Source organism: Dermacentor variabilis, chromosome 1 (genome assembly GCF_050947875.1).
Source record: "Dermacentor variabilis isolate Ectoservices chromosome 1, ASM5094787v1, whole genome shotgun sequence".
Classification (NCBI taxonomy): Eukaryota; Metazoa; Arthropoda; class Arachnida; order Ixodida; family Ixodidae; genus Dermacentor; species Dermacentor variabilis.
The window spans coordinates 122,167,431-122,194,841 of record NC_134568.1 but is presented as its reverse complement, the minus strand read 5'-3'; the positions used below and the strand labels follow the sequence as shown (position 1 = coordinate 122,194,841).

Sequence of the window (27,411 nt, the reverse complement as noted above, 5' to 3'; positions counted from 1 at the left end):
GACATTGTCAGCTCCTGACTGGAAGCTTACCATTATCATTGAAGAGGAAGGTGTACAATCAGTGCATTTTACCAGTGCTCACATATGGGGCAGAGACTTGGAGACTGACAAAGAAGCTTGAGAACAAGTTAAGGACCACACAAAGTGCAAAGAGTGATGGAACGAAGATTGCTAGGCATAACGTTAAGAGACAGAAAGAGTGCGGTTTGGATCAGAGCGCTAACGGGTATAGACAATATTCTAATTGACATCAAGAGAAAAAAATGGAGCTGGGCAGGTCATGTAATGCGTCAGTTAGATAATCGTTGGACCATTATGGTTACAGAATGGGTACCAAGAGAAGGGAAATGCAGTCAAAGATGGCAGAAGACTAGGTAGAGCGATGAAATTAGAAAATTCGCAGTGCGCTAGTTAGAATCGGTTGGCGCAGGACAGGGGTAATTGTAGATCGCAGGGAGAGGCCTTCATCCTGCAGTGGACTCAAAACAGGCTGATGATGATGATGATGATGATGATGATGACGACGACGACGACGACGACGACTATGGATTTTTGTATTGAAAACAGTTGGTTTTGAAAATAACTTATTTAGGTATATATACCTGGTGCCTCTTATGCTTGTTTGTGAGATTTGAAATTCTTTACTGAGCTCAATGCAATCCATAAATAAGAAAATTGCATTGTTAAAGATGATCACACAGGACACCTATTAAGGGTAATTTCAGGCTTATTTTTCTTGGTTAGTGGCTTGTACTGGTCTTTTGTGAAGCCCTGTGTGCAGGTGCTTGATGTACTCTCTAGTAGCTGCTATAGAAAACGTTTTTCTTTCTATATTTTGTGTGAGCGTGATCTTTTTCATGTGAACAAAGTAGCTGTGCTCAGGTTTCCAAGGTTATTGGAGGAAAAAAACATGGTAGTGCACCCAAGAGCATGTGCAGAGAGCTCAGGCTTTTCTTCGGGCACGGAGCAAGAAACATTTAGGAGTGAAAACTCCGCTGTTTGCGGCAACCAGAAAAGGTCACAAGCCCGCGGAGCCGTTATCGTGCTGGCGGCCTGGAAAGAAATTACCGCCGTTGAGAGCGCGCCGAAGCCGCCTGCCCGCGCGATGCATTTTCTTTTTTTCGCTGCGGCTTCTACGACGTGCCGCATGACGCCGCCACTGTATACGGCCCCGTCGGCGCATACAACAATTGTGACCTTATCTGGTCGCCCGCACTCGCTCGCGCTGACGGAAGTTTCACCTCCTAAATGTCTTACTCCGTGTCCTCGGGCAAGTGCTGCAGAACATGTACTTGCTTGCTATGCTCAAAGGTGGTGATAACAGTACAAGCGCTATAACTTAGATTGCAAAGCAACTGAGGTGTTGAGAGGGTAAGACCATTCTGTTAACATGGTATGATGATACAAATGAGTGAGGTGCAGGGCTAAGGCGCACAAAACGTACTGCAGACATTTGTGCATTTGGTATGTTGCTTGTTGGCTCGTGTAAGTTTTGGAATGTGATTTAAATATGGTGTGCCTCATGCATGCACTCTTTAATCAACGAGACCACTTATTGTTATGTCGCAGTAACATATGAACATTAACCCTTCGTGGTCATGAGCATTTACCCACTTCGCGGTCTTTCCAGTCAATAACTATTCCGACTGTTTTGGATGCTGCACAGAAAGTGCCCTCATGTGAACAAATGTCTAGTAACTTAAAAATTTTTCTTTGTGCCTGAGATGCCCATACTGTGCACTCCCTCTCTAGCCAGCATTGTATAGTTGGATCACCACAGAAACTGTTTTCTTTAGTGTCATTGTCGTTACTTTTGTCAGGGCTCTCATCCAAGGATGTTTGCTTGCTCTCTAAAGGCAGAATACTATATCCATCCTCAGCACTAAGATCATCTTCAGATTTACTAAACTAGCGCGAGGTCTTTCCTTGTAATGCATGCCATTCTCTTAATGCTTCATGCCATGAAAATTGCATAAATTTCTTGAAGTGTGCCACTAAAGAAGCACTGCAACAAACAAAAGAAAAGCCAGAGCAGTCAAGTTAGGACACCATCTGACCAAAAACAATATTTTAGCATGTTGGGTGTGGACTGACACAGGACCGCAAACGATTACCATATTTATTTTATTCTAACGTGCACTTTCTTTCTGCAGAAACTGTACGAAAAAATTACATGCGCATTAGCTTTGAGTATGTAACCAAAACTACAATACTGACAAGCTATCATCATTGGCATTGGCAATTTCTGTAATCAAATCCAATCCACAAATTGCTTGCAGCTGTTGTAACTTTGTACCCGTTCTGTAAGTTCATTAGGCTGGCATAGTCTGCAAGTTGTTTAAGAAATGGTTCCCCAATTACTGTAGGCTTCGCTGAAGATTAGATATTCTGAGCTGTCAGTAGCTGCTTCGAAGCCGCCGATAGCAATTATGAAGGATGTCCTGTCCACTATAGCTCAAATGTTATAAATTTTCTTTTTCCAACTGAGAACAAATTACCATTACTCTCTCTCTCGCTATCAAGAACTCATGAGCAAACAATCAAGGGCGGCATTGCATTTCTAATTACTTGAAATATGAAGATGAGGGTGTATGTAACGATCAAAAAGGCATCCCATATTTAATTGCTGGTCCCGAAAAACAGGTGCGCATTGCAATCAAGGATGAGCTAGACTCGAGTAACTATGGTAACTGATACATCATGCCCAACATTGAGCAGTCGTGTCAAGTTTAGGTGCACCTGCCATGTTGACTCCGTTGCCCTGGTACTTTGCTGCTAGTACCAGGTCAAGGGATCGATTTTTGGTAGCTGTGGCTGCATTCCAGTGAGTGCAGAATGCAAAAATGCTCTTGTTTTGAAGCCTATGTTGTTAGAATTAGTCTGGAACATCATTCATAGCTGAAGGGTCACTTTGGAATGTGAACCCCCCCCCCCAAATAAAGTTACGTGCCCAATTCCGTATTGGGGCCTGCTTTTTACGTGAGTATGCTCTCTGATTCCTCAGACACCTGAGTGGGGAGAGAGCGACACGTGCCAACGGTGTTCTCGTCCGTTCTTCTGGAACATAAAGGCAATGGTGGACCAGAAAACGATCGGGATCCGACAGGTAAAAAAAAAGGTGTTTTATTATGGGCTCTTGTGAAAAAATCTGCTACTTCACTTTGTCTGGCGCATTTTACATGCTCTTTGTATGCTGCCAGCATGAGCCAGTAGTCATCTTGAACAGGCAGTGAGCATAGGTTTTCAGTAAGATAACTCCACTCCTTAAGGCATGGCAAAATACAAGTTTAGAGAGTGAGTAGCGATTGTTTAACACATTTGGGGGCAACAGCTGCTCTCCAAGCTATACACTCAAGGTGTCTACCAATCAGGCAAACCGGGAATTCTCAGGGATTTTGAATAGTCTGGAAATACTCCGGGAGAACTCGGGAAATTTGTGCTTCTATGAGGGAAAATTAGCTCTGAGTTTATTGAAAGGAAATGAAAATCGCGGTATTGCTGGCTCGAGTAACAGAGAGGAATCGAAAAAAATCTACTTTGACTCTGTGTCGTCGGCTAGAGGAGTTGCCAGTGCACAGTCAACGACCGACTTTCTGGACGCCTGATGGACAGCTTCGCGGCTCCATCACCTACCCCCGTAGAGTTTGTGTATACGCCTCGTGCACCACCTATAGAGGCACCACTGATAGCCACCTAGAGGGTGCTTCCAACAGTATGCGCGGGAGCAGTAGCAGATGACAACGCTTTGCAGCAAGGGTGGCTGAAATTCGCGGCTGCGATTTGTCCTTTGTTCGGGCGCCAGACTGCTTCTTCTGCGGTGACAGCTGTAGGGAAGACGCAGACCTCTGTGGGAGCGGGTATGAACACAATGTTACCGGTGTTTGGGACAACATGGTCCACATACGTGTCAGGTGCGTCCCGCAGACAAACGCCATGAAGACCATTTACATGAAGTGGAGCTCATGTGAACTAGCCGACAAATTTTGTTGACTAATGCGATGTCTCGATCGTTTTTTTTTTTTTTTTTTTTTTTAATTCTGCCCTTGCCGTAATGCTGCTTCTGTACCTCAATAATAAGCACCCGTTGTTAGTGCAGACTTATATCAAACAAATGCTCAAGCGTGATGTCTGCATATGCCGTTGTGATTTTTCTGCCGATGAATACATGTGACGTCGCCGAATAAGTGTAGTCAAAGTCACCTGAAGAAGGGTAATTGCGAATTTATTGATAGAAGCGAATACACTAGTCAACGAAGTCGCCAAACGCACGGGTTAATAAGAGCACGTGTTAGCGCTGTACCACCGATGAACTGCCGTTCGTGCTGACGTTTTTGCAATTTTAAATTACCAAGGGAGCTGCTTGGAAACGTAGAAAGCTATAGTCTGACTAACTTTTCAGTTACTTTTTTTAATGTTACTAGAGAGAGGTGCCACGTGATATATTTAAAGGCAGAGCAGCACCAGTCAAAGTAGATGAGCGCTGGCGGCAAGGCCGGGTTTAGTCCTCTACAGCGTAAGCATAATAAGAAATAATTCAGTTGAGTACAAAATTAACTTGCAAGAAGCGACTACGTTGTGAAACAAACAAATCACTCGGCGTGTTAAGTCTGCTCAGACAGCATCAAGGTGTGATGACTTACCAAACGTGACGCGAACTATTCAGCGAAAAATGGAACAAAAATGCCATATGCAGCAACTATTAGCAATTCTCGCCCTGGGCTACCTATTTTCTAAACACATCTAAGATGCCCTCGGGTGAAATGAATAAAGCTGTTAAAAAAGCACTTGCTTGGTGTCATACCGATAAGACACAGCATGTATTATACCCTTTACAAACGAGGCAGGGTGAAAACCTCGCAGCTCAGAAGAATCAACAAGAGATGCATGAAGCAACTAACAACAGTTAAACATGTGCGAAGCCACGCATAAAATAAATGTAAAAACATGAAGTGCGTGACAGCTGGTGCGAGGATTTACCGGGCCACATAAAACTAACAATTTCATTTCTTGCAAACTTCTGTAGATTTAACATACAACACAATGCACTCATGCAGTCGTGCTGCCTAGCTAGCCCAATGCAGTAAAGAAGCAGAAAACAATATAAGCGGCAAACGGCATTCCGAATTTCAGCGAAATTCCTTTAAACCGCATGCTGCACTGCAGACGAACTTCGTCGCTTACACGTCTAACTACGATCGAGTAAAGAAAAAAACACCGGAGTGACAAAGGAAAGGATGAGAACAAGAAATTTCCCACCGAAGCGACGATCCATTGCTACCGTTGCTCCTGCTGATGAGGCTTTGCGGGAAATGATTAGAACCGTATCGCCGGCACGTTTTCGCCGGTATTTGAGCCCCCCACACTGCAACAATTCTTCTTCAACATTCCTGAAGCTTTGGCCATCCCACACATGTGAAGGGTGTTGCCTATTTTGCTCTGAAAACACGAATAAGACGGAGAAGCACTATCAGTGACACAACAAACTACGGCGTGCTACGGCGCGGCTCGCTCCTCTCCCGTGCGTTCTACGCAAGGCCACCACCAGTGGCGCGGCCATCGGCGTGCACTACACGTATAACATCTGAAATTTCGAATGCAAGAACCCTTCGTCGTCCGATTTTCCAGACTTTTTGCCGTGACCGCAGGTCTGAAATGGCATTAATCAAATCCGCCACTGCCACCATATTGATTGCCTCGCTGCCTCGAACCGGCGTGGCAGCCATAGCCACCACCGCAGCAATGCTAGGCATAGCTGCTTTGACGTTCGCTACCAAGCTTCTTACTGTTCGACGCCATGTTTTTCATTAAAACAATTTGCTGCTGTTAGCAATGGCGCAGACTCCGCCTTTGTAATCTTCGCCAATGGCTTCGAAACTCGAAAAGCACGACGCATTGCATAATGCTGGTTCCCAAAAGTCAGCTTCGCCGTAGTACAGTAATGCTATGCTATGAAGCATAAGTGTGGGAAGGGGGCAATTGTCGCGGGACACAGTTTGTATTCCTTAATTATACGCGCGTGCACCTGCCATCTCCTGTCACAGTACGAGCACCGATATACCTAATAAGTGTACTGGCAGGCATTCAGAGCTTTTTCAGATGTGCCTGCCAAGGGCTGTAAAAAACATGCATTCATTTTTTCGAAGTGCCAGATTTTTCGGACGTTTTTGTGGCCCCTAGGGAGTCCAAGAAATCTGACCTTGACTATACAACCAATGAAGAGGATGCTTCAAATGATCTGTAGGGCGAATGTGCGGCGGAAGGAGGACAGGAATAGAAAGGACCGATGCTTGAGGAATGAACGGGAAAGGAAGCATGCCGCCACTTCTTTGAAGGCGCTTGAGCTCACAAAAAAAAGAAGAAAAAAGTATTGGATGACGCCAAGATGCAGGTGTCCATCATTCAAACCAAAATAAACTCTTTAAATCAGCGAAACACAACATTGAGGCGTTGTGCACGGGCTGAGAATATGTCTGAACAGTTGAGGTTGACTTAACAGCTGTTAAGAGAGAGAATCTCACTCGTAACAAAGCTCAGGCCTCATACGAATGAGCTTGCTATCAATTGATAGAAATAGCTCATATTCGAAAATATTTGCTTCTGTATGCATCTCCTTTTTATTCGTATTTGAGAAAGTTCGACTCGATTTTCTATGGGTTTTACTCCTTTTTTTTTTTTTTTTTTTCGGAGGTATCTTATTTTCTGTGCATTTATTTCACTAACACCTCCGTTCTGTTTTATTTTTGAATAAAATAAACACTACTCCTTACTATTTGAGCTGGATTAAGTCTATATTTTTTTTTATGATGCTTACTGGAGAGTGATAGCATCGGGCGACATGGTGTCAGCCCATGTTGACATAAAACACAGTTCTGTGTCACTCAGAAGGGAATTTTACAAAGCCACTCAGATAAAACCTGGAAAACTCGGGGAATTTGGAAATGTCAACTTGGTAGACCACCCCGGCACTGTTCCACCATAACTTGGCAAATGGGGAAGGCTGCAGGTGCAGTTGGCCACTAGTATCCTGATAGAACACCACATGACTTCTCCCAGTGTACAACTACACCTGCCGCCGTGGCAGTCCACTTCCATCGGTGAGAGCTGTCTGCTCAAAAAGAGAAAAGCACAGTGCAGACATTCCCGTCCAAACAGAGTATGCACCGTGTGTGCCTGCATATTTGGCACGGCAGGCAAAAGTGGGAGCAGTCGTCTGCTGAAAAATAAAAGAAAAATGCCATAGTGCAGACATTCCAGGACACGCATATTTGGCGCCCCCATCCCCTTGTCAATCAACCCAACTTTTTTGTTTCTAAATTGAAAAGCCAACTGGTGCAATATGTGTAAAAAGATGTTTCGAGGGAATCTGTATTTTAAAATATGCCTGATGATGAGTAATGAGGATGCCAAAAATTGTTTCGAACAGAGAGAGTCGCATTAAAAAAACACTCACACGAACTATGTTATATAGACTATGTTAAAAAATGGATAGCTCTCTTCAGTGTGGAGTGTGCAGGTGCCGCAGCCTTTGCCTTTTGCCAAGTTACGGTGAAACAGTGTGAAGCAAACCTTGTGCTTGCTGCTGTTCCTTTTGGTGTGTTACTTTTTTTGCTTATTCATTGCATCCCAAAGAGACACTGAAGAACAACACTAAACAATTTTTATACTGATAAAGTATTTGTTCAAAGCTTTATTTTTTGTTCATTTGGAAGAAAAGGGTTTTGACCATTACTAGAGATAATGCAGGCCCAACTTCCCCATTTGGAATGTTGGGAATTTAAAAAGTGTTGTACTTGTGCTGCTTTGGGGCCGCAAAAGTTTTTGAAAGTTGCTAGGCTGAGTCTAACTTCTTTAAAGTACAGTAGAACTCGCTTATAACAATATTCAAGTGCCAAGAAAATTCCATTTTATAACCGGTAATTGTTATAGCCAGGTTGCACAAAAGGAAGCAGAGGGGAGAGACATTCAAACATTTTATTTGGGCAGAAAGAAGCAAAGTCAGGCCCACTTATACCATTACCGGTTTTGACAATACTCCAATGTAACAATGAGCAGCTGCCCAACCTGAAATTTTTTGTGTTCTATGGTAAAATAAACTGCTTACTACATTGTTCCCATGCCACATTATCGGCTATAACAATTCAGTCTGGCTACTAGATGTCTGCGCCAAAAAGAAAAGGAATGTGACATCCAAGGAAAAAATGAGTCGCTTCACCACCCTCATCTTTGCCTTAGTGGCCCCTCTCCGCTCTTCCTTCTACCCACCCTTCTGATGTTGGTGAAAGGGTGGAAGAGAGATAAGAGAGTGGCGTGACAAAGGCGTGCCGTGCAGGGCACAAAGTAGGATGTGATAAAAGGGCTTGTTTTCGCTCTCCCCCCCCCCCTCCAAAGGATTTTGCATTTTTTTTTCCTGTCAAGCACATACTCCGTAGCCAGATTTGATTGTTGTAACTGATAATACAGCATAGGAGTATTGTGGTAAGCGAATTATTTTGCCGTAGAACACATACAAAAGTTGACGGTGCATCAGCTGCTCATTGTTATAATCTGGTATGTTGTTAAACCAGTGTCGTGTTATAAGTGGGTCTTACCATGCAATGTAGCCCTTTTTTACCAATAAACAATTCACTACACCCAAGTACATGTAATGGTACTAGTATTCAAAACCCATCAGCACAGTGAGCTGGTACGAAAACTTGGGAGTGGCCATCGCCACCCATATTTCCTTTTCACATTTTTTCTGGCTTGCAAAATCTCTTCTCACGGTAAGGGTGGACTTTTTTGCCATTGCAGAATCACAATTTTTGCAAATACAGCTGAATGTAATATTCCTTTTTAGTGTCCCTTTTAAAGAAAGCTATGAGGTATGGCTATCTTTATATGGTATTCTTATAGCGCATATGAACAAGAAGAGAAACCGGTGTCCTTGATTTTTGTTCATTGCAACCATATAAAGCCAACAGGCAATGAACCCAAGGAAATCATGGGGGTAATTAGCTGTGGTTGAAATTTAAACAGTCGAAGATAATGAGAAAAAGGGAATGTCCACTTTTATTTTTCCTTTTCCTCATTACTTGCTCTTCTTGAATTTCAACCGGCTAATTACCCCTATGCTTTCCTTGGCTTCATTGCCTGTATTTGTAGCTCATAGGAATACAAGGCTAGGCAAGTTCTTGATGTTGCATGAAAGAAAACAGGGTGAAGAAAAAAAGGGACACACACTATCAGTTTTCTCCCTTCTTGTTTGCCTGTCGGGTCTTGTGGCTTGCCGAGGCACTCTATAACAGTATAATTCCAGCATGTGAAGTGATACTAGAGTGTACATTTTTCTGAAATTTGCTGCAACAAGCGTGTAATAATATAAAAATCCTGTGTTGCAGTTTACCATAGCGCACAGGTTTTTGCTGGATTTCAATTGTATTTTGTGTGCGACAATCTTAAGCAGTAAAGAATATGTAATGGAGCTGAAGTTGGGCTTCAGCAATCTGGCTGAGTGCAACTGTGTGAGTAGGTAGATCCACAACTGGCCTTTCTGCAATGACCAGCATCACACTCGGTGTGAATTCTGTCATATGTAGCTTCAGATATCGTATTTGCAGTATTTCGTACCATCATTTACAGGCTGTGCAGCCAGTTGCACTATTATTCCACATTTAGTTCGGCCAAAGGGTTCAATATTAACTACAGCCCAAATAGCACAGTTTAAGTTCAAAAGTATATTTCACTTTTACCTCGTATATTCACTTAAGGGCAAATCAACAGCATTATCATCTGGTTTGCTGTAGCAAACCACGTGATAATGTAGTTTTAGTGTTTAAAATCCTGCACTGTCTATTTCACAATTTGAGATTTTTTCAGATGTGGACACCTGATGGCATGAAGTGGAAAGGGTAGGGCAAGTGCGATTAGTGCAAAAAAGAATTTTCTAGCTTTCTAAAACAGTGTTTGGTTTTACAGCTGTAGTCTAATCCTTTCAGCTTCCTGTTCATGCTTTGAACCTACTTCTTTCACTACAACTGTGCAGCAAAGGTAGCTTGAGGCAAGGCCATTCATACATTCTGCAACTTCATACTATTACCACGGAGGAAGGAGTGAAGACATTGAAAAAACAACATCCCTCCTGGTTTTTGTGTGCTGTTATATACAGAAGTGGTGTGTGAAAAGGCACAGATAGAGAAGGTGAGGGAAAGGAGGGCAGCATGGCAGCAAGGGCATTGTTACCATGCTTAGAAGCATGATAGTACTTGCCTGTGCATCCCTGCCTCCTCACTGTGTATACGGAGGCAGAAAAAAAAATGGAAGAGAAAGCTGCTGCTCATGCTGCTCAACAGTGCAACAAACATAACTAGGCATGGTCAGTCCGCCATCAGGGGAAAAAAAAAGTTGGTGTTGTTAGAAAGTTTTTTATTTCTGGAGGAGCCGGGTCGTTTTTTCCGTTCTCACTCATGGGCAGTGAGACTGATACTAAACATTTGTGGGGAGGCCAACTGGACACAAAAAGCAAAGAACTACATGTACTACCTGTCTCAAGAAATCGGCAACTTGATCAGGCTAAGTGGTTAGAATATATGAGAGACGTGGATCGGTCTAGCATCCAGTTGTGCATACCATTTGGCCTGGTTAAGAATTGCCATAGGTATTTGTTATAAATAATGGTATGACTCAGTAGCTTGGTGCTTTAGAGACCATCCCACTAGTGTTCAGTCTTACTCGGAACAAGCGTTATGTATTGTCAGGAAATTTCCATCAATGTAGATAGTATGACTAAATCTGTAAAAAGTAATTACTCTGGTTTATGGGCATTCCAAGATATGAGGTGATAGTGCATGCATGTATGCATGCGCACGCACCTTTAATGCAATGGCAGTAGGTGTCCTCTAAAGGTGAAGCACCAGTATATCTTGCACCTGGTGGAAAAATGCTGGTTGCAAAGTTTCCAGCTTCTTTGTGCTTTTTCTAGGCTTAGGCGCTATCAATACAGTTGACTTGCAGCACAAGAGTTCAGTTTGTGGAAGCTTGCGTGGTGATTGCCAGCTTTTTTTTCATTGTCCTCAAGGCTGTGGTCTGGTGTTGAGAAAGTGTATCAATCCACGCTGCATTATCTGAGCAGAACAGCACTGTCTTTACGTTTCAGAATGTGCAGCCTAGCGTTTGACATTCCCTATACCTTAGCATATCTCTGAGCTACATGTTCCTGATTACCTAACACGTGCAGTAGAACTTCGTTAATTGAAGCCTTGGACCACAAAAAATACCACCATTAAGCAGAGTTTTGAATTATCGAAAGCAATCAATAACCTGGAAAATACCCGCTGTGGTGGTTTAGTAGCTGTGGTGTTGTGCTGCTAAGCAAGAGGTCGCAGGATCAAATCCCAGCGGCGGCCGCCACCACATTTTGATGGGGTGGAAATGCAAAAACTCCTGGGTCCCGTGTGCACTAGAGGCACGTTAAAGATCCCCTGGTGGTCAAAATTAATCTGGAGTACCCCACTATGGCGTGCGTGCCCCATGATCAAATCGTGGTTCTGGCACGTAAAAACCCGGAATTCAAATCAAATCAATTCTCTGGAAAATGTCCCACAGGCACACACAATCTTTGTCTACCTGCTACACATTTACATTCGCCATTGTGAGAGCTCTTGGTTCTCCATTTAGTGTCACCCAAGGTCATGTTCCCAGCTGACTAACCCTATATAGACTTTCTGAATCACTACCGTTGCACTCAAGAAAATAAATTGCTGTTGTGTGCGAGTTCCACCGTGATGAGCATACTTTTGCAGTTATGGAACATTTTACTATAGCACAATCGTCGGTCCGGTGCATCAGTAAATTCTAGCAGGGTGCCACCAGTGAGCATGTACCTGGCCTGGAGCAAGCACCTTGAGGCTGCGTATCATAATGGTGACTTGCACATCACTGTGCTAACAGTGGCACATTTCAGCCATCATTCCTGGCATGTAATATCTATACATCATACAACTTGAACATGTTTATGTTAGTGCGGTTCTTTTTGGGCAAAATGGTGAGGTCTCTCAACCCAACAACAACCTATATGATGCCAAAGGCAGTATTTATAGGTTTTGCATCCTTTATTCTCATACATTTTAAATATTAACAGTAACTTGCATGTTTTTCGAGATTGCTTCTGAGCACATTGGGCCTTCAAAGGACGTCAACCGTGCCGCTTCTTCTGCCATGTTAACAAGCTGCAAAACTGTGTTAAAGGGCCCCTCACCAGGCCACATCGAAAATTTCAGTTATACGCTGGAAGTTGTTACGTGCCCCCTAGGGAGTGCTCTCCTGCAAGAATTTTTTCAAATTGGTTCATTAATAGTTGAGATAGAAATAGTTCAGTGCCGCGAACCCATGATTTCGGTAGGCGAGCTTCATCACCAACATAGACACTCTCTCCACTTGCCCCATCTAGCCTTGGCAACCATAATTCCTTCCCTGCGTTCTCCCATGCTGGAGCTCGAGGATTGCGTGACGCATACGTCACAGGCCTTCATATTATTTTTTTCCTCGCTTTTTTGCTGCGTGGCTCACTTCTACTGACAGTGTCGCACGCAAGCTATTGCGTTTGTCTCGTTTCACACAGCGCATGTTTTTGCACGCTGTGCTTGAGAACGCCCGACTAGCAGTATGAGTCAGTGCTACGCAAACACTGGGGCAGACACAAGCAGACTACAGAGAATCATTGTATGCTGGAACACAGTAGAAAATTACAGTTTCAGTGACTGCACACACGACTGCACGACGTAGGAACAAGCAGATAAAACGGAAGTGCATATCTCTTGCCTCGGTGCGAAGTAAAGCAAAAAACATGCAGACATTTGGTTTGTGTGTTTTATTATTTTTCTAAACTTTAATTCGTCTATTTAAGCAGCAGATAGAACAAATAAGTGCTGTTGCCATGAATAACTCTGTCACGTGTCACTATACTATGAGTAACGTCACAGCACAGACATGTACATAGGCGCTCTTGTGCGATATACACCAATCCTCCAGCTAAGAGCACAATGCCTGCGAGGAGAACAACAAACACCGTTCAGTTTGAAATTTCAACTCTTTCTACGGCGTGTGGCAATGTAATACTTAGAAGACACGATTGTTAGTGTGCATTGTATGCACTGCACTTGTCAGCTCAAAATAGCCAGACCTTGTGAGTGGCTTAAGCCGCTATAGAATTTGTGTTAAAATTTGGCATGGGCCAGCATAGCCAAGCGAACACACACAAGTGTCACATTGTTATTGTTGAAGAGGTCACAATAAATGCACTACATGCACAAGTACCAAGAACTTCCGGTGCAACAGCTGGGATCATGGCGCATGCACTCCCAGCTAGCAAATTATTCGTGTAGGGTTGTGCACTGGCTGCTCAAATTATTGAGATGTCCCTACTGTACCTTTGCATGCTGACAGGAACATGTACTCACTTGGTATGTTAATGCAGTTAAGTTGCTGTGTTGCTGTGCTTTGGTATTATATATTGTGTTGCAAACAGCCCGTCTTTCTCATACATTTTCTTTTTTTTTTTTTTTTATTGTGACTAGCACCACTGTCGCAAGTGTGGCAAGGCAGTCTGCGACAAGTGCAGTTCGAACCGCAGTTGTATACCTATCATGGGCTACGAATTCGATGTACGTGTCTGTGACGAGTGCCATGTGGTCATCACGGATGATGAGTGAGTGGCTTTATTTTGCCTAGTTTGCACTTACTTCATCAGCTAAGTCAGTGCAGTTTGTGGAAAAAGATGTTTCAGATTTGTTCTCACAAACCAATTGTGGGCTGAGAGAAGTATATTGGCATAGACTTCTTGCATTTAGTATCTAAACCCCTTGGAGGTCTTTCACATGCATAAAATCTTAAATGTTTAATGTGTCCTGCTTAACTTGAGTGAATTTTTAACCCTATAACTAGCAAGATAAGAATTGGGAGACAGATGACTTTAAAGCAAAGCTTTATTTGCCCCTTCCTTCGACTTTTTCACTGCTGCTGCTGTCTTGCATGCGGCACCGGGGGGGAGTCAGAGTGTGCATATACGCGGAGCATGGCAGAGAGGAAAGGCCATGCGAGAAGCTCATTTGGGCCTCTACATCGCGTCGCATGTGCACAATGCCCTCTGGAGCTCCCTGGACATCATCGCATTAGCCTCTTTGACGGCTGTAATTACCCATGACCCCCCCGCAAAAGCATTACAGAAATTGCAATGCTTGCCTTTCTACTAACATGCAAGTTGAGGGTGAAGCTAGATAGAATGGTAAGAGGGGCAGCAGGAAGAAGAGGCATAGAATGGGTAGAACTGGCACAGTCGCGGAACAAATGAATAACAGCCTTGCCACTCTTCGCTCACAGTTCCAATACAAGGGTGGGATAGGGAATAGCTAGGCAACATGAGAAGGCAAGGAAACGCTACTGCTATAGACATGACAGCGGTTGCGGGCAAACGGGATAAAATTAAGTTCAAGGTAAGGTACGGTACATTTCTGCTATTTCTGAAAAATAAACACCATGCAAATTTGTCAAGCGTATAACTTGTGCAGGATGTGTATAAGTATAGCCACACTAAAGTGCACCGTAGGGTCTAGGCGACGCTACAGAAGCTGTCACACGTCAAATCACTTCTGTGCCCACCGGGATAGCTTTGCGGCTATGGCATTGCTCGATGTCACGGGTTTGATCCCTACCGCAGCTGCTGCATTTCGATGGGGGCGAAATAAAAAACGCTCGTGCACTTAGATATTGGGAAGCGTTAAACACCGCAATATCAGAATTAATCCAGAGTCCGAAGTTCACAATTATGACGTGCCTCATAATCCGTGGTTTGATATGAAAGGCGCAAAGACCACAACGGACAAAGAGAGAGACACACACGCAGGGTTTCAGTTTGTTTCTCTCTTTGTCCATCGTTGTCTTCGCACCTTTCACATCAGATCATGCTCAACCAACACGCCCAGCTATCCATCCTAACACCGATTGTGGTTTTGGCAGATACACCACCATAATTCAATTGAAGTTTAATACTTCTGCCACTATTAAGTCGCGCGGGTTGTATCACGAGGCAGCATCAGCACGAGGTGGTATTGGCAGTATCACTTTATTGCCATCACAACAACTAAACGCAGACTGAGGGAAACTGGCTAACACAAGTATATACAGTGTGTTTCACGTAACTTGAATCAAGGGTTTTTAAAAAGTGGTTAGCCGCAGTTGAATGAAACCAGTGGCATATGGTTTGCCGTCGTGTGGCGTTCCTAAGAGTATTTTCTTATATTCTACTTAATTGGTTAATTAATTAAGATGAATTGTGCAAAATTTTTAATATTCACTTTAGGGCCAAGTGTGTTTCGTTGCGTTGTAGAGGCGATTCAAAAATAAGCAGCCTGTTTTTTTTTGTTGTTGTTGTTGTTTTTTTTCTTTTTGTGGCAATGTGGATGCTGCATAGTGATCTTTTTTCGGCATTTAAAGAAAGCCAGCGAAATATGAAATAAAACCACATGACTGTGCTCATGCGCTATCGTATTGCAGCGCTCTCAATCGCGGTTCATGCAAAAGAACCATGCGTGCAGACCGTGGCGCAGTGAGCAGCCGCGGCTCTAGGCATCGGCTTCACAGTGCGTCAGCATCTTTGGCAGTGGCACACGGAAAGGAAGCACCATCAATCCTGACAAGCGATAGGCTCGACGCATGGTTGAGAGCTCTGCAATACGATAGCGCATCAGCCCAGTCAGATGGTTTTATTTCATATTTCGCAGGCTTTCTCTAAACGTAGAAAAAAAATGCCACGCAGCATTTACATTGCCACAAAAAATTGGATCAGTCATTTCTGAATCTCCTATACAATGCTACGAAACACATTTGGCCTGAAAGTAAATATTAAAACCTTTGCATCTTTTATCTTACTTGAGCAATTAAACTGAATATAAAATATACTCGAAGGAGCACCACATGACGGCAAACCATATGCCGTTGGTTTCATTCAGCTGCGGCTAACCACTTTTTTTAAATCCTTGGTTCAAGTTATGTGAAACACCCTGCATATGCTTCTGTACCTGGGAGATGGCACTCTCCATAATCAGGGTCCACCGACCACGCTCTGTTTATCCATTGAACTCGGCGGCCAGGTTCAGTACACTACACCCCTTCTTCCTTAGTTCGGACTCGACAGTCAGCCAATGCCAGCACAAGGTCCCTAAGGTTTTGAGGTGTTTTCGGGGAATGCTGCAAACGGTGTGGGCCTTTAGTTTCTTCACTTGGCTCTGTTGGTGCTGGCTGAGGTGTTGCTGTTTCGTCTGAGGGTAGCATGACTTGTTGCTCTTAAGATTCTCAGGGTTCTGATGTCTTTATGCTGCTCGCTCTGCCAATCATAAGGATTGGCGCAGGCTGGACCTCAGGCTGCCCCCTCTGCAGGTACAGGTTCTGCTAACCTGATGGGACTGTTGCTCCGACCACGCAGCTGGTCCACGTGCCGGCAACACATGCCACCGTCCGGAAGAGCAACCTCATAAGAGATCGGGGCGGTTGCTCTGGCGATCACTGCAGAGACTCATGGGGAGCCATGGCTGTAGTTCCGCGCAATGACAAGGTCCTCGGGCTGGAACATGCTTGGCATAGGCAGAGCTTCTTTCAGCTGGGAGACTTGTCAAGGGCCCGGTCTGGGTGCAGCCACTCCAGCATGGTAGACAGTCAGCGGCCCATCATTAGTTCCAATGGGGAGCATCTCATGGCAATGGGCAGAGTTACATGCTGCTGTAAAGTCTGCCAGTCACTGTGCCCAGCTCCCTTAGATTATGCGCAATAATGCTTCTTTGGTGGTCCGTACCATCCCTTCAGCCTGTCCATTCGTGGATGGATAAAACGGTGCAGACGTCATCTGACGAATAAGGTTAGGTTCTGGGAACTCCCGAAACTCTGCTAATGTAAATTGCAGCCCATTGTCAGAGGCAAGAGTGTCTGGTAGGTCATGTGTTGCGAACAATATTCGTAAGGTACTAATTACAGCGCCCGATGTCATTGATGGCATAGGTATAACCTCGAGCCATTTGGAATAAGAGTCCACCACAATCAAGAAGGTCTGCCTTTGGAATGGGCCATCAAAGTCTATGCGCAGGCACAACCAAGGAGTCAGGGTCGTCTCCCATGGGTGGACCGGTGCACAGGGCATTTCTGGCCGTGTTTCCTGGCAAGGAAGGCACTGCCAGACCTATTCCTCAATGGCCGCATTCATGCTAGGCCACCATACATAGGTATGGGCGAGCGCCTTCATCCTGACAATGCCTGGGTGTTCAACGTGCAGGCATTCGAGCACACGGAAGCATAGCTTCTGCAGAATCACCACACAGTCACCCCACAGTCAGTAACCCTTGGGGGCAGACAGCTCATGTTGCTTAGACACGAATGATGTGAATTCTGAACTTGCAGTGCACCTCGGTCATCCCCTCCACATCCACTTGAGGACACGGGAGAGGATACCATCCTTGACAAGAGTGCCTAGTCACGTCACCAGCATGGACTGGAGATTCTGGAAGTATGTCCAGAAGCATGACAACCTCCACCAGGGAAAGGTCAGCCTGGCGCTGGTGCATTAGGGGCAGTCTGCTGAGACCGTCTGCATGACCCAACTGTTTTCCTGGCCGGTGGAGGAGAGTATTCTGATATTCATTCAGAAAGATGAACTACCGCAACATATGCGGCAAAAGCATCTGTGGCATTTGCCGGTCTGATGTGAACAGGCCTAGGAGCGGCTTGTGGTCTGTATGGATCTGGCAGGGACAGCCATATACATACTCATGGAACTTCTTTACTCCTGCAACCACAGTGAGTGCCTTCTTATCAATCTGGGCTTAGTTCCGCTTCGTAGAGGACAAGGTCCTTGAATATAAAGCAGTTAGTTCTTCACCATACGGCATTCTGTGACTCAACACCACTCCTATTCCATATGGGGACGCATCGCATACGAGGATGATCGGCTTCTTCTCGTCAAAATGTGTTGGCACCTGGTTGGGTGCCCGTAGTTGCTTTACGTGGCAGAACGCCATCTGTTGTACGTTTCCCCACGGCCAGGGCACCTCCTTATCCAACAAACGGTGCAGGAGTTCTGCAATAGTGGCTTTGTGTGGCAGAAATGCATGATATAAATTGAGAAGACCGAGGAATCCCTGCAGCTCTGCTTCGTTCAAAGGGCGTGGGGCCCTAAGGATGGCTTGTGTCTTGGCCTGTGTGGGTGGATTCCTTCTGCATCGACTCGGAAACTCAAAATTCCGCTTGAGTCACTTCTAGCTGACATCTTTCTTTCTTGACCTTAATCCTTGCATCTTGGAACCGCTGCAGGACCTCTCGAAGCAGACTAAGCAATTCTTGGTGCAAAACTCCCGGAATGAGGACTTCGTCGAAATATAGAATGACGCCTGGTAGTCCGCACAGTAGGTTCTCCATTAAACTCTGGAAGATGCCAGGTGGGACGCTGATCCTGAATTGTAGACGCCTGGTAGTCCGCACAGTAGGTTCTCCATTAAACTCTGGAAGATGCCAGGTGCGACGCTGATCCTGAATTGTAACCGGCAGATGCAGAAAACACCCCGATGAGTCACAATAGTCTGTGCATCTGCAGATTTATCAGTCACTGGCAGCTGGTGTTAAGCCTGTGCTTTGCAAAAACAGCTCTACCAGAAAGGGATGCCAGCAGGTGGCTGACCACCGGCACCGGATGCGAGTGCTGCTGCAAGGCTTTGTTGATCGTGCACTCGTAGGCTGCACAAATGCGGACGTCCCCATTTGCCTTCAGTGGCATAAGAATAGGGGTTTTCCAACGAGCTTGATCAACTGGCTCCAGGACTCCTTGTTGTAGCAGTTTGTCTAACTTGGCATCAATTTTAGGTTGAAGCGCGAAAGGAACCCCTCTTGCTTTCAGGCAGATAGGTAGAACCTCAGGGTTAAGTGCTAACTCCACGGGCAGTCCCTTTTAGCAGCCCAGTGTTCCAACAAACACGGAGGCAAAGTCTTGGAATACGTTATCAAGCAAGGATGGTAGCTGGCCAATGCGTTACACTCCCGTGATATGGATACCAAGTGCCAGAAACCAATCCAGCCCGAGAAGGCTTGGGCGCTCACCCTTGACAATGACAAGCTGCAGTGGGCCGTCAAAACCTTTGAACTGTACTCAGACGGTACCAATCCCACGCACAGCGATACGGTTGGCTTGATGATAATGTCAAGTGGCTGCAGCTTTGGGACCCACTCCTTTGCAACAATGCGTCTGGCGGTGGCGTTGAAGATGATCGAAAAAGTTGATCCCAAGTCCACCTCCATCTGACACTGTGCGCCTTCAGTTCTGACACCCACATCTAGCTTCTTGGCAGGTTGAGGCACATCGTTGATAGCAATCACCGCCAAGGCATCGCAGTACGAGATGTTTGTGCAAGGAGCAGTCCTGAAACGGTGCGTCCTGCCTTCGGCTTCAGTATATCGATGTGGGTCAGGCTGCCTCCGGGACCGGCAGACCTTAGCAGTGTGTCCAGTTTTTCCACATCCCCGCCACTGGGCGTCATGGAACAGACACAGGCAGTGTTTGTGTGGGCCCCCACAGCTGACGCAGGAGCCGCCCACCAGTCTCTCGGTGTCCTATTGCTTACTGAGACTCGCCTGTAACCGAAGGTCTTTGGCGCCATCTTTCTTGCCGTCACTGACTGTCGTCGTTCCTTGGTGCACCGACTCGAATCACAGCGTGTTTTTACTTTGGATCGTGGGTACACTGGCTTCCCGGGCAGTGGCCTCAACGCCGACTGCTTCCTCAATAGCACTAGTGAGGGATGCCTCTAACAGCACTAACGAAGCCAATTGCATGCTTGGTTGCTTCCGCCGCAACTTGCGCTTCGTACCCCCATCCTTAGAAATACTAACTTATCTAGCTTTTGTAAGACCTAAGCTAGAATACCCATGCTCTCTTTGGGACCCACACCAAACAGTCCTTTTTAACACTCTAGAAGCTTGTGCTGCTCATTTTATTTATTCTGCTGATTCATACCACACTAGTGTCTCTCAACTAAAATTAAAAGCATGAATTTTCAATCTAGATATCATGTTTCATATCATGATATCATGGCATCATGTTTTTAGACTGTGTCTTTACCACAAATTTTAGTACTTCCGCCATCATTCCAGCGCACTGTCAAGCTGGCCAATTACGTCGCGAAAAATCTGTGTACACTCCGCCTGCCCGACCATTGCACACCTTCATTCCTTTTTTTTTTTGAAGACTGCCCGGGACTCTAATGACCTTTTCGCCGACACCGTGTACCATTCTAATCCACATAATTTCAAGGCTGCCGTTGAATCCACATTTCACTGAAGTGATCACCCATCCCTCATGTAATACCTCATACTCGGGCCTTTGAGGTATTAATGATAAATAAACCTCTTTTTGTGCTAGTAGTCGCCACTTCACTGTGTCAATCTGCAGTCTGAGCATGAACCACTCCCGTAGCACGGTGTCAAGGGCGTTGAAGTTGCAGTGTTGTGCTGTGGTTCAAAAGGCAGCGAGGTAGGCGGCGACACACTCACTGGGTGCTTGGTCATGGCAGTGGAATTTGTATCTCCTGGCAAGCTCTGGTGGTTTCAGCGCTAGGAGATGTTGCAGCACGGCAACGAGTGTTTCGAACAAGGTATTTTTCAACTGGGCCAGTGCCACAAGTGCTTTGGCTAGCTGAGATGTGGTGGGACCGCAGCGGCTCAGGAATGTCGACCTCTTCTTGCCAGCGTCTGTAATGTCCTGCGCCTCCAGGAAGAACTCGCAACGTTGTTCATAGTCCTCCCACTCTTCAGGGGAGGTGATGTCGAAAGGCTCAAGCCCACCTGTTGTGGTGGTCGTCATTGTGAACGAGTACGGACCAGAACTAGCCTTCCATAGTGGCAGTTTCAGTCAAGTGACTTGACGAATCCCATCCTCGTCTCCACTGTTAAGTTGCGCAGGTCGTATCATGAGGTGGCTTCAGCACGGGGGAAATATCAGCAATACCACTTTATTGCCATCACAACAACCAAACATGGACTGAGGGAAACTGGCTAACACAAGTATTTATAGGCTTCTGTACCTTGGAGACCCCCATTAATCGGGGACCACCGACCACGCTCAGTTTATCTGCTGAACTCAGCGGCCAGGTTCAGTACACAACAGCCATGATGCGATGTGCAATGTGAGGCAATGAATATGCTCAACCCTCTCAGAGGTTTTGAAGTATACTGCACAACAACGCCTCAAGCAAACACCTCCCCCTGTGTTTTCTGTGTACTGCGCAAACAAACAGCAATGGTGCATGCAAGGTAACGTTTAACATCAACTCACCACTCTCCTATTGGACTAAACGTTGAATAAATGAAACATTTGTGGTCAGCATCACAGCTAATTATTGCCATTCAAAGCAAACAGCACAGAAAGCTTCATTTACATCAATTTCCTCAGTACGTGGGATCTGCATAATTTTGTCGTTGGTTTCTGTCTGCTTTGTCTGAAATAAGTATTACAGTACACGTCCGTTCATTCAACTCCGGTTAATTCAATTTTTTTGCTAATTCAGTCGTGTATGAAGGCTGGCACCCATGCATTTCTATGGTCCCAAAATTTCTTCATCTCGATCCTGTAATTGACCACTGGATAATTCAAACTTTACCTGTCAGCACACATGTGCCAGACTTCTAGGGTGACCCCAATAGTAACCCTTTTAGTAGTAGCATCTGTCTCAATGGAACTTATGGCACAGTGAATGCTTTGAACAGATGTCACCTCCCATTGAAAATGCCTATTTCTGGCCTATCCTAGGAAGATTTCAAAGCAATAACCATAGCTCACAATGTGTGGTTGTGATATTTACCTGATTGTAATGTGCCTTCTTTTTTGTTCTCTATTAATTCTATTTTCCCTTAATTAATCAGGCACAAATTAATTAGCAGTGTTTCTTTTCTGCCCCTTGTTTAATTCAACCTGCTGGATAATTCAATCAATTTGTTCAGACCCGTCAGAGTCAAATTAACAAAAATCTACTGTAATTTACTATTTTAGAGAGGAGAAAGTTGTAAAATCCATGTTCTTAGTATATTCGGTAATGGTGTACCTGCCTGTTGTGATGAATTGGGAGTTCAGTAAAAACTCATACTTGTAGAACAAGTTCCTAAGAATTTAACGTAATGTCTTGTGATATGGCAATGGAGCCACAGAATTGAGCACACCTTTTTTAGCGTGAATCTTAGCACAAACAATTGCTTTGTTTCAAGTTCCAGTTCCAAGTTGTTAAAGGGCCCTGAACCACTTTTTATCGAAGTGGAGAACGACATTTGATGTGAAGTTAGGCTATTTGAGGACCACTTTGCCACAAAAAGTACTTCAATGCGTTCAGCAGAAGCGGAGTTATCGGCAATCAAACACGGCCTCAGCTGTGCTCCCCTTCCTCCTCCAATGCCTTGCACTGCGAAGGCTACGGCGGAGACGTCACCGTGGCGTGCAGTTCAAATGTTCGATTTGGTGCCTACGCCACACTAAATGTAAGCCAAACGTGGCTGTCCTCAGAGAGCTGCAGTGCGCTTAGCCACTAGACTCTTGGCGGCACCTCGCGGCGGCCGCGGTGTAGCCGAGCGCAGCGACCAATAGCAGCCGCGTATTGGAGTGTGCTTTATGACGAAATAAAGCACACAAAAAAGAGCGAGGAGCATGGGTTTTTGAAACGAAAGCATTTGAGAAAAAGGTGACTTCGCGCTGCGCTTGCGAGCTCCTCTGACCGCATACGACAGCAGAACTTGGCTGATATGTTCATAACAGCGTATGCTACCCTCAAATTATGTTATTTCACCAAGCCCAAGGGGTGGTTCAGGGCCCCTTTAATAGTTTAAAACAGTTTTTCTCTTCTTTTTTTTTTTTCTTTTTTTTCTTTTTTTTTTTTTTTTTTTTTGCAAGCTAAGTTTGCAAGTACATTGCGTGCTGAAATTCTGGAATAATTTCTGGACACTAGTTTCCGTGACAAAACTATGCTTCTAGATGGACTTGACACTAGAAAAATTGGTCCTATAGTATTTTGCAAGACGGACTTTCTTGGAAATAATTGGCCATTAACAAAAATTAAAATTTTGTATGATTTACCATTGACATTGCCATGATTCAAATGCGTTTGACTTAATGATGGCTCATCCATCTGAATAAAGGAGCAAAATAGGTTCAGTTAACTCTCTAGTGCTGATGTAACTCATGGAAGTAGACTTCCAGTGAACTGTTCCAGCTTTGGTTGGCCAGTTCATACCTGTAAAGTTTGCAAATTTGGAATTGTTTTATGATTTTACTAATGTTCAAGTTTTACAAAAAATTAATTCTGTTTGCGAAAAAGTTTTGCCGCCAGTCTCTGTCCATACCCTTTGAAGTCTTTCGGTCACGAAAATACAGCAGAAGGGTGGCTGCGTCAAGCAAGTTCATTCAGACAAGTGCCTGAAGCAGGCAAAATTGGCAAAAGGTCACTGTAATCTAAAAATATTGGGTTCTTGTCAGTCTTTGTTGTTCCAAGTTTGCTTCTGCTTGTGTGCTGCACCAAAAGGTATCCAAATTGTGTGTATCCCACAAAAGGTTTGTGCCTAGGGCAAACTAAAAAAGATGTGTGCTGCCCTTCCTTCACCCTTCCAATGTTGTGTGCGTGTGATTTTTACAAATTTTTAACTTAACATGTTGGCATATATACCAGTTGTGGGTAGCTACACTGTATGCAGGCTAAACTGTTGCACCATTTTCGATTTCAGCCGAACCTCAATGGCCACATTCCATGATGCAAAGCACTCAATTGTCCACATGCATCTGGACTTGACCCGTGGCCATCTCTTAACAACAGGCGCAGATAGGGTGATAAAGGTGAGTCAGTCACTGCAGCATTCTGCATATGGCATGCCATGCACAGCTGTATTTAAGAGATGGGCAACGTGAAAGGCACCAAGTATTATGAAATAGATCACTTAAGCTAAATGCACCAGGTGTAGAGCTTAAGTTTCAGAAGGTTTCAGGAAATGTCTTTCCAAAATATTGTGCAAAAAAAAAAATTTTTTTTGCCATATGAGTGGCCTTGGACGTTTCACAATTCACACATGGCAAGAAAAGAGGTTTTGTAGTGCGGCTGGCAAAATTTCCTATAGTAAGTTTTGAATTGTAAATAATGGATGTTTTGTCTCGGTCATTATTTATTTTTCCTTTGTTTAATGTGAAAGAGAAAACTTCAATACAAAACATACTTATGATTGTTTTTTTTAACTATCCATTAAACAGTTGTCTCTGGCCATTTTAGTTGTTACTAACCAACCAGCAAAATGATGAGCAAAACAAGAACAAGGTGAAAGCAGGAGCCAACATTTCGTCAAGTGGACATGTCTTTTTCAAGGCGACCATATGCTCTCCTCAGCACAGTATATATAGATACGGTTCTTCTAAAGTGGAACGGGGGAAAGCCAGGTGAGTGAGGCAATGACCAAGGGTGTGTTAGCGGTGAGGGTGTAGAATTGAAAAGGAAGGTGTGCTACTCAACGTCGGTAGAGGAATGGGAGGTAGCACTGTGGTGTCAGCCGGTTGATGTGTCACCATAGGTTCCTCTTTTCGTGGAAGGGGCCTGGACGACGGTGACCTTAAAATTAAAAGCACCGCTAATAGCTAATCACACGAAGTGAAAACTAGCTTTACTTGCACTAGTTCCGATGTTATTTATATGCTTGAAGGAACTATATACCTGTGAAATGGGACACCCAATGAATGTCGGGTCAAACAGACTTCGGGTGGACACAGCTAAAAAGCTTCCGAAAGCCGTCGCTGAGCATTTCAGCCAACCAGGTCATAACTTTGATGAACTAAGCTCTACATCCTACAGTCAGATTTCCATTCTGTGCGAAGCAGAAGATACAGAGAATCGTACCTCATCCATGAGTTCAACACATTCCAACCAGTAGGCATGAACGTTTCAAAGGGAGCTTTAGAATCTATTTGCTATCCATCATCCAGCCCCCTTCCACGAAAAGAGGAACTTGCAATTACACGTCAACTGGCTGACACCATGGCGCTACCTCACATTCCTCCACCGACGTTGAGTAGGACACCTTTCTTTTCAATTCTACGCCCTTGCCGCTAACACACCCTCGGTCATTGCCTCGCCCGCCCGCCGTAGCCCCTCTCCCCTTCAGAAGAACCATACCTATATGTACTGTGCTGAGGAAAGCATATGTCACCTTGAAAAAGAAAAGTTCACTTGTCGAAATATTGGCTCCCGCTTTCACCTTGTTCTCATTTTGTTCATCATCTTGAATTTCCATCTCCCGCCTTCCCCATGTTTTCATCCAGTGAGATGTTATTCAACAGCAAACTAATGTACACCAAAACTTTTTTCTTCATCAACTAAATTTGTTCTAATGACCTGCCATCATGAAAAAAAACAGGTAGGCTGAGATGAATTTCATGAAGTGCCCCTTGCAGAGTATCTTGAAGCAGCATATTTCTTTTTCCCCACAGATTTGGGACATCAGCCACATGCTGTAGTCAGCCAAGGTGTGTGTGCCATGGAGTGAGCAGGGGCTGGAAAAAGAAAAATGCCTTGCTGCTGCACGTTTATTTGTCAGGACTGTGTTGCCGTTCTTTGTGCTAGAAACAGCTGTTAAGGGAAAGCAACCGGGAGAAAATGCTATCGGTAGTCTTCCACCGTAAACCCCGGTCTCCTCCAACGGGTCATCTCAACGCAGCGTTGGAAGGTGAAGTCAGTTGTGGGGGATGGGAAAGGGGTGCTTATGTGAGCACTTGCCCCTTTTGAGGCTTGTTGCCATTTCAACTTGTTTCCATGCCTGACTTGTGCACAATTGCAAAGTGCAAGGCAGAGCACCCCTTACCAGTGGTGCACAAATGGGTCGGTGCAATTTGTGTTAACATCTGTGGCATTGCTAACCACAAAGAACAGACTACCCCTGAGCAGACCACGTGCCACTGTGCACAGTCTATGTGGGTGCTTTATGCAGGCACATCTCTCCTGCATGCTGTTGAGGGAAGGGTGGGGCAGTGTTCGTTTGTGTGTGTGCATGCACACACTAATATGTTTGTACACATGTGTGCAAGGACGATTTTGAACCACTATCCAAATAAGCAAAACTGCCAGTGGAGTGACTGCTTTATATAGGGAGTAGTCGTAGCACCAAAGATGCCATGCTTGCTCTTTGCTTTTGACCTTAAAGCTGTGCATAATGCAGGTTGTGCAGGGACACCTTGCCCTGCTGCAGTCTGTGCTGCTTCAGACTTTCTCTCGTGGGAACAGCTAACTGTGGTCGAAGTATCTTGAGTCAACTTTGTGTACCTTTATCTGTTAGTACTTTATTGAAAGTCCCTAGACCATGGTGGAGCAGTGCGCACTTTCTAGCAAAGCTGAAAGTCCTGTTACCTGCTATGTGGACGGGGCATCTGTCTTGCCACTGCAGTGATGTAAACCCGCACAATATACAAGGTAGCTGTCAAGGCTGGATATTCCCCGCCAGATGCACGAGTGCCACCAGAGAGATAAGAAGCAGCAAATGCCCATCATGCACACATAGTCTGCAGCCATTGTTGTGGTGTACAGTACTGAATGGTATATATAACCACAAGACTGTACTGGCAGTGTCATATCGTGTACCTGTAAGTCTCAGACTTGATTTCCATTTCCTTTATTATATAACTGTAATGGTAGGCTGCTGCATGGAAGCCTCATTTTGCCTCCTATGTTGTACAGCTTTCTTGTGGCAACCATCTCTCCTGCATCAATGGCAAACTTCTTGCTAACACAGGCCACCGCTGACAACCGTTCCTGCTTTAACTAAGCATGGCCACAGTCCACTCTTTCTGGTGCTTGGGTGTAAACTGGCCCATTTCCTTTGCCCAGCACCTTTTTGTGTATTGCCAGGAAATATTTGTTGCTCTTGACCCATTTTTCTAGTAAGTTGTCTACATGTAAGCTCTCTTATCGCCATGCTGTTGATGAATGTTGCCTAAGAAGGTTTATAAGCTAAACACTGTGGAACACTGCTGTATTCCAGTGGCTAACTCTAGCACTTACGTGGTCTCGTGAAAGCTGTTATATACATCTGTGATAATGAGCTCCTGCAAAGTAAAAAGGTGGGTTAAATGTCCTTGAATAAATGCCTGAAAAGGAGTGTGAATCTGTTGTATTTCTTGTGCCACCAACTTGGAACACACAACACACTCAATTCAAAAAATAAAATCTTGCCTAAAACATAAGCTCTACTTGGCATAGTTGTTTGGTTTTCCGTGGCCTGCTCCCCAAGAACATTAAAGCATAATTTTGAGGATCTCTTTAGTGTTGGATTGACTGGCGTTAAACATTGATAGAGAGCAGATGAGGTACAGTACTCCTTTTAAATTGCTTCTGCTTG

General features: G+C 44.8%; 1 protein-coding gene across 1 annotated transcript in view; it reads left to right on the top strand.

Annotated features, from left to right (window-relative positions):
- The window catches only part of Wdfy2 (WD repeat and FYVE domain containing 2), a 51,544-nt gene extending 24,367 nt beyond the window's left edge, over window positions 1-27,177 (top strand). The window contains exons 10-13 of the mRNA XM_075694274.1: window positions 3,005-3,106; window positions 13,551-13,681; window positions 23,767-23,875; window positions 25,511-27,177. Coding sequence (XP_075550389.1) covers window positions 3,005-3,106; window positions 13,551-13,681; window positions 23,767-23,875; window positions 25,511-25,537 — 369 coding nt within the window. The 3' untranslated portion in view covers window positions 25,538-27,177. The remainder of the gene's footprint in view (window positions 1-3,004; window positions 3,107-13,550; window positions 13,682-23,766; window positions 23,876-25,510) is intronic.
- The last annotated feature ends 234 nt before the right edge of the window (window positions 27,178-27,411 follow it).